This window comes from Falco naumanni, chromosome 3 (assembly GCF_017639655.2).
Source record: "Falco naumanni isolate bFalNau1 chromosome 3, bFalNau1.pat, whole genome shotgun sequence".
Classification (NCBI taxonomy): Eukaryota; Metazoa; Chordata; class Aves; order Falconiformes; family Falconidae; genus Falco; species Falco naumanni.
Window position 1 is genome coordinate 3,625,298 of NC_054056.1, and position 8,150 is coordinate 3,633,447.

At 47.2% G+C, this 8,150-nt stretch overlaps 1 protein-coding gene across 5 annotated transcripts in view; it reads right to left on the reverse strand.

The window, feature by feature from the left end:
- The window catches only part of AGO3 (argonaute RISC catalytic component 3), a 41,753-nt gene extending 35,442 nt beyond the window's left edge, over nucleotides 1-6,311 (reverse strand). For 4 of the 5 annotated variants that reach the window (XM_040585944.1, XM_040585942.1, XM_040585940.1 and 1 more), the window contains exon 1: nucleotides 6,037-6,162. In XM_040585944.1, the coding sequence (XP_040441878.1) occupies nucleotides 6,037-6,055 (19 nt within the window). In that variant the 5' untranslated portion in view covers nucleotides 6,056-6,162. Of the gene's footprint in view, nucleotides 1-6,036 lie in introns of all 5 variants that reach the window. The other variant, XM_040585939.1, reaches the window with a different exon arrangement.
- Nucleotides 6,312-8,150: the final 1,839 nt, after the last annotated feature.

The window sequence follows — 8,150 nt, forward strand, 5'->3', positions numbered from 1 at the left end:
TGCCGAAGCATTACCGCAGCAGGGGGGGACGTGCCAGCTCCCAGTGTCCCAGGAGAGCAGCTCTGCACTGAACAGTTGCCCTCAAGTTTTAAAGGAGAAACTTTTTTGTTTTTAAGAATTTATTATTACTCTGCCATCAGAGCATCTGATATGTACACATGCCTAGCAAGTTCTTAAAAATCCAAGAACCCGCCCCCCCCCCCAACAAACCAAGTCTGTTTAGCATGCCAGAAGAGTACCCAAGTCATAAAACTAGTTAAGGAAAGTCTCCAGCGCTGACAGGCATCTGGTCCACAGCGCAGAACAACAAATACACAAACAGAACTAAAGCTGGCACTTCAGACAGGTTGTTGGACGGCTTTTATGCAGCATGAGAGTACGTTTCAAGAAGATACAAGATCCATCACTAAATAACTTGAACCTTCCAACGTACTCATTAGAAAACCTACAGGAAAAACCAGCAGAGAAACTATTTAATTAAGTATTTAAATCAGTAACAACACCAGGTAGGAAAAAATAATCTCTTCAGGACCCAAAGGTATATCAATTTATAGATTACCATTCGTTGCGCATTTGCTGAAGTCATTTATGAACATCCTTCAGCAACGTTGGAAGGTTTTTCTCACGAGTGAATGCTCAATAAACAAGTAGGAGCAAAAGCTCTTATAATCTTGTCTGCAAAACAGCCAAATACTACACCCAGAAAGTTCTATCTACCACATTTTTGTACAGCAGCACACAAAGACCATGGCTGGCTCCCTACCAGTCTAGAAGGAAGTATCTTGAATCCCCATTGCATTTCCCAGGGGATTTACACTGGTGTTTCCCACGGGCACATACAGGACATCACTGTGCGACCTGTGCCCACCGCGCTGTGCTGGGTAACGTGCCCAATAACCTCCGTCCCATAATGATGTAGATTGCTGATGAGACGGAAGATATTTTGAAGAGCTTTGTTCATATGTACTCTAGTATCTCAACAAAATCCAGAAAGAGATGGAAAAGAGAACTGCCACTTTTAGAGGGCTTAATGGAGAAAATAGTATTTCAAAATGTTTTTGAAAAATCGCTAACATGGAGTAAGTGTATTGTTTATGAAATACACTCTGAAGAAAAAGCTCATAACCATACTGCTTGTTCAAAGAGCTAATGTTTGGAGTATCATTAAAAATACGTGGACAAGGAAATTAATTTCAAGTGTGATTCCATGGCACCTCTGCCAACAGAACCATTTACTCCAACAGAACTTGAAAGCAGTGAAGATTTGCAGTTGTCACTATTCAGATCCACAATTCAAAAATTCCCATTTCAGTCAGATCATATTCCAAACCAATATGTTAGTCCCTCTAACGGTTTAAATGAGCTCTGAATCAGAAACTTTTCTTCCATGGAATTATAGATGTTATAATAAAGATTAAGCACAACAAAAAATGACTGCAATTTCTATGGCAATACAGCCAGCAGTATAGAACACATCTGGCGTGCATCCAAAACACAGGCTTGAATCTACCTAGCAACAAAACGAAGCCCTAATCGGAATAATGCCTGAACAGAAAGAGCAGAAGCACAGAAACCTTGAAATACTTTCAGCAAACCATTTAAAGAACATTGAAGCTTTTGGCATGCAGAAGTGTTTTACAGCATGAAGCAAAATACTGATTTGTAGCAAGATGCTAATTGAAAATACAGATTTCCTTACACAATCCTTTCCTTACATAGTACCATGCTTCCAGCAAAAAAATATCCTTTTTCCTACCGTTGCTTCAGCATTATAGAACAACAACAACAAAAAAAAATCACAGACGATTACTTAATAGTTTTGTTTAGAAAATGGTTCTAAATCTCTAATTAAATGGGTGACTGAACAGCCTTAAACAGATGATAGAGGACTTAGCAGGTAAAATATTACTTAAACTGTGGCTCAGTAACACAAGGCAGATTTGGCTAACAGATCCTATCCTCAGGCTGGAGTCTGCACCTGGGAGAAAGCTCTCCATGGTGCTTTCCATGGGGGGAAGATTCCCTTTCAGAGGGCCCCTGGCCTCTGCCTGGACTCAGAGGCCCAGCCTGTGGAACTCAAAGAAAATCCTATCACTATCAAAAATTAAGTTAATTCTACATATATAAAAAATAAAGATAGGGAAGATTATAATTACACATTGGTTCCAATAACTGAGCTCTGCTCTTATGCTAGAAATCATGGATTGTCTTATTTCTGTAGCTGCAGCCTCGCTGGGTGGCATTACATTATTTATGAGTAATGCAATCCACGTTTTCTTAACATTCCTGCTCACAATTTAGGCTTCCCCCCCCCACACCCCCCAAGGTTTCAGATAATAGCTCATGTTAAAACTCATCAAAAGCCAACATTTTGATGCCACACTCAGCGATAGCCAACTGTGCAAGTAAATACTAGTGCGCTAACTTGTTCTATCCTAACAAAGTTACAAAAAAAGACAGTGAAGTGTTCTGGAAGCATTTACAAGATAATAAACGCCTCTAAACCATTAAACCAAATACCTAATCATAAAGAACTTCACTCCCCAAAAAGCAGCTTATATGCACGTTGTAAGGTTAATACCTATAACAACTCCAGGAGAAGAGAACTTGACAGCCCCCACGCAGCAAGACATTTCCCTCGAAGGTTATTTCCACAGACCAAAATTAGGAAGGTAAACTGACTTAGTGCTGTGTGTAGATATACCATGTTTTGCCACCAAAAGAAACCTTTACCAGCATGTACTTGCACTTACACTAAAAAAAAAACACTTTCCAAGAAAGTACATGATTTTTAACACACATCTTTATTACCCTGCTTTCACAGTTACTATTTTGAAAATTAGGTTAATTCCTTCTCCATACTCACTAACTTTGAACTGCTGCAATGGAGCATGAAACACACTGCCCATCTACCTGCTCTTTAGGTTTCAAATTCAAGACACAAGCAGCTCCCTTTTTTCCAATTTACTGCCTGGAAAACATCTAAGAGCAGAACACCAAGATCTGAGACACACAGTCATATTACTGAATTTAGAACCACATGACCAGAAAGTTCCTTGCAGGATAAAATACAATTTTAACAGTTACTTTAAACGTAATACTAAGATTTACGTTACATCCTAACAAGTTTTGCATGTAAGCAAAATAAAAACTAGCAATAAATTCACAACAGATCTCACTGTTTTCAGAACAATGCATTAGAGCACAAAAAAATTAAATACTGTGACTGAAGAACATGAACAAAACTGATTGGTATCCAACTATAAACTTTAATTAAGAGGTAAATGCTTTGCATGACAGTCTGGTTACAGAGTCTAGCCTAATGAGAGAGAAAAATTCCTTCAGTTATCAAGATATCTCTGACTACTTGGCAAGTCACCCTGCTTGCTGCTACTTCTTGCTCTAAATTCAACACAAGTCTCAGGACCATCAGCTGAATTTTCACATTATCCAGTAAAATTGCAAAACATCAATTGCAGGCTGGCTTCAGCTCTTTGCTGTAGCAGTCGGCTGGAGTTAGATACAGTAGGAAACTGTGGTTCAATTAGAGTATTGTTTAAACACATACCAGATGTGTCGAAAGGCAGATAAGCTGTATATTCCTGTCACTTCTTTTAATTCCTACAGGAAATTAGCTCAAGGAATATCCCAACACTAAGGAAGTAAAGCTACCAGGATGAAACAATTTGTAAAGCTCATATTATGAGTCAAACACCTTCCACTGCAACTCCATAAAAACTTCCCATTGTACCTCACATTACACGCACTCTGGAGTAGAATAACTTTTGAAGGTACCTGTGATTCATTCCTCTTCCCTCCTCTACCCACCCACAAAACTGTAGCTTTTAATGGTCCTCCCAAATTACTTCTCTTAACACAGAAAGAAAAAAAGTGAATTCTCAGCATTTAAACTGCCCAAAGTTTGTGTAGAAAAGCAAACAGAAGATTAAAGATGTCCATAGTGCTTCATTAAAAATATACCATACTAGAGCGAAAAAACCCACAACAATTTCACACTTTTTTTAAAAACAAAAAGCTTTGAACTTTGAAGGAACAATTTATGAAATGCGAATGAAGACATACATAGCACTCTGATTTGACTCAATCATACCACAGAGGATCCCTGGTTCCACGGTAGCACTGGTTTAATACACCTGCCTTTTGGAAGTTTACTTACCACTCTCCAGGTGGAAGCATGATGCACGACACTGAATTCCATGTGTTCCCAAGAGCTGCTTTTATTTTGCTTCACCTTTACACAGTGAGCATTTTCTTTCTATTCCTCAGTTTACTTCATTTCCCCATAGCCTGGACACTGAATAGCCAGCTTCACGTCCTTTAAACTACATCCTACTTTAAACTCTGTTCAAATTGGATGAGCTAGAAAAGGCATACTTTCTAGATTCCCTAGGCTGACCCTATCACACAAATAGGAACATACCTACAGCACTGCTTCACTGAGATGTGCTGGCACGCGCTTCCATACTTTACTCCAGCTATACTCACAACTATCTCTGTTCCCCCCTCTCTCTTAGTCTATCTCATCCATATTTTCCCCTCACACACACAAAAGGAAGCACCCCTTGATGTCCTTCTCCCTTTTATGACAGAACTTTAACCCTTCTTTGCTCAGTCGAGGATGGTTTGTGTCCTCCTGTACCAATACTGATGTCTGATGGCCAGAAGGTTCCCTGAAACACGGGATGTTAACAACGCGCTTCATGCTATCCTCAATACACAGCAGACAGAAAGAAACATCCGCCACGCTGAACACCGTGCTGAGTGGGCTGAGCCCATCAGGAGCACTGTCTGAGAGCACGCTCTGCTCAAATCTAACATATTGTAGCCTAACAACAGGTAAACTCGCACCAAAGAAAAACTAAAAGGCTTACAGGCTACTCTCGCAAATCTATTTCTTATCATAAGACAACTAGACTTGTACCAGGTTGTAAGCAAAGTTTGTTTTACACAACCAGTTTACGACCATCTGAATTCCACCAGATCGCTAAAATACTTCCAACTCCATCACACACCTCATTAAGCAAGGACAATAGCTTAGGTGGCAAGTTTTTCCAGCCGAATCCATCATTCTCTTGAATCTCCACAGAAGTTACAAAGGTATCTATGCATGAAGAGATGAAAATGCATGTTTTGCATTGACCCTTCAGCCTCCCACTCAGATTTCCACTAGCTGTGGCACCTCTGGAAACAACAGAAATGGAAATCCAAGTGGCTTTTGACGTTCTCTTTGACATCCAGCTCCATCACGAACTGCTGATGAAGCACTGCCCAAATCTGAACTCTCCTACCACTTCTCCACGAGCCTTGAAGCTGAACTTATTTCTCCAACTCCCCAACAACATTTTAAACACAAAGTTCATCACAACTAAGCATGTGCTTCGCACAGAAAAGGATCAAACGACCGAAAGCAAAACCGTAAGGCTCCGGGGGGAGGCTGTAGCGGCGCAGGTCTCCCCAAGGCGGGGGGATGAGCCTTAAATTCCAGCGTCCAGCGGCACAAGGGGGAACCCCCCCGCGCTGGCCTGGCAGAAGGTGCCGCAGGGAGCCCGGTGGGTGCAGCCACGCTCGCCAGGCGGTGCCTCGGAGGCAGCACCGCCGTTACAGCATTATGCAAGCCGGCCTGCAGCCGCTGCCGGGGAAACACCAGTTATGAAATGCAACCAAAAAAATTCCTCCTCGGCTACGTCGGGCACCGGGCGGCAGAGCGGGACGCGGTGCTGGGCGCCCCCCCTTTACAGAAGCGCTAACAGAAGAGATCCCGCGGCTCCCCCCTCGCCGGCGGGGCTGAGCTGCCCGCCCGCCACCCCCCGCGGCCCCACGGCTGCGGCCCGGCCCGGCGCTGCCCTGCGGCGCACGGCCCGGGGCGGTGGGGAGCCCCCGCTCGGCCAGGCGTCGGCGGGCGGCAGCGCGGGGCAGGGCCGGCCGCCTCACCCCCCCGTCCCGGTGTCCCCCGCCCCCCCCCCTGCGGCCCGGTCCGCAGCCGAGCCACGCCAGCCCGCCCCGCCGCGCACCCACCTGCGCTGCCGATTTCCATTCATGGAGCTGGGCGCAGCCGCTGGGGGCTGCGGGCTCCGCCGCGGAGCCGGGCCCGGTGGCCGGCTCGGGGCTCCCCTCGGCTGCGGCTGGGCGGCGGCCCGCCCCGCTCCCCGCAGGCCCCGGCACGGCGCCTCGGCCGCCCGGAGCTCCCGTCCCCTCAGGCGGCGGCGGCGGCGCGCGGCGAGCGGAGCCCCCCGGGCGGAAGTTGCGTGGCCGCCCGCAGCCCCGGCTCGCGCTGCCACTCTGCCCCGCCGCGCGCGCGCGCGCGCCACCCCCCCTTCCCTAAACCGCCGGAAGTCCCGCCTCCACACGCCGGGCCGCGCGCTCTTTCCGGGGGCGGTGCTTCCGGGCGCCGGGGACGCGCGGGAAGGAGGCGGGGCCGGAAGTAGCCGCGGGTGCGCGGTTGCTGGGCGACGGAGCGCGGGCGGGAAAGGCGGCGGGAGCGGCTGGAGCCACCTCAGGGCCGGGACAACCCCGGGGCCGGGGCTGAGGCGCGGGGCGAGTCCCTTGGTCACGGCCGGTGCCGCGGAGCTGTGTGCGGAGGGCGGGCTCTGGCCGTGCCCCAGCCCCGCAGCAGCACGCCGGGCCGGCCCCGCGGGGGCCTCAGCAGCCATACCTGGGAGCCCGGGGCTGGGTTCCTCCCCCATCGCCTCAGAGAGGCAGATTTTCAAGTAGAAAGCGTAACCGCGGCCTTCTTTCTTTCCCTTCCAGCCTGCCGAACACACACCGCGGTGGTTGTGGCGTACGACAGCTTCTAGGACTTCTAGCCCAGCTCCAAATGATTTACGTTGCCGAGTTTTTAATCCTCACTACATCTCCCAGAAGAAAACCCACGCCTCGGCCTTAGTCACACGCAAGAACATAGCACTCTCCGAGCATTCCCGTTCTCAGGACGCAGCAGCACACTGGGCGGGAGTACTGATGGCACTGACACGTTCCGCACACGCTGCCACGCGCGCCAACTGGGTACGCCAGCTTTTTCCTCTGCGCTGAGAAAGCTGGTAATGCACGTATGGTGTGTGGCTGCAGTGCCTGGGAAACAGCACTGCAAGAACACAGGGGAGAGAGCTGCTGACGGGAGGGCTTGGAGGGTGAAGCACAAAGCCAGGCAACTGTAGGCAAGGCTGAAACATTAAACGCTGCTGCAGATAATGAGGGTGCACGTGTGACTATGCAGCCTTCCTCCCACAAGGCTTTAAAGCAGCCTTCTTGGGGACTAAGATGTAAAGACATCTGACAAGCATGCACTTAACTGACTAAAAAAACCTGAAAATGCACATTATCCTTCAACATTCCCATAACAACCAATGGATTGACATCAGGCTTCTGTTTATTTTTCCAATTTGCAGAGAAGCTATGAGACTCTTAAGTAACTAGGGCTGATGAGAAGAATAAACACTGATTCACTACATCAGCATAAATTCAGAGCATATGTCTGCCCTTTTCTCAGTTTTTGGCAGTGTTCTGAACAAAATTTAGTACCCCTTTGTTACAGATTTGGTACACAAACTGTCACCAAACAAGCAGAGGGTGAAATAAGCAAAGCAATTGTGTGCACGTGGGGAAGCGATTCAGAGGTACCAGGCTCAGTGGTGGGTCAGGCAGCGGCACCCTTATCTCTGTTTCCTCTGCTCCCCAGGTGGTCATTTTTTGGTAAGAAAGGTATACTGGGACTTGTCCAAGCAGGTTTGAACCTACTAGTCCTTATGAAGATAAGATGTCTCCTTTCCTGGTAGTGAGAGGGGCACTCCCCCAGATAAACAGCCAGGCAGGTACGGAAGAACCAAAACTTTGGCCCAGCAGAAGAGGTGTTTTGAGATTCCTTATCCAAATTTCAGAATCATTATTTAAAATGACCATCCAAGAGGGTGCCAGCTAAATTAGTCTTTAGAAGTGTAAATGTAGTTAACAGGTAAGCTACGCAGTAAGGATGATTTTAAACCCATGCAAATGAAAAGAAAGCTACTAGAGTATTTCCTTAGCTGAAATCCTGAGAGGGAAGGGGAAATTCAATCCCATAGATCAAGCAGATATGGCGGAGGGAGATGTCTCTGCAAAATGCACATACCTTAGAGGCATGCAAGCACTTCTGG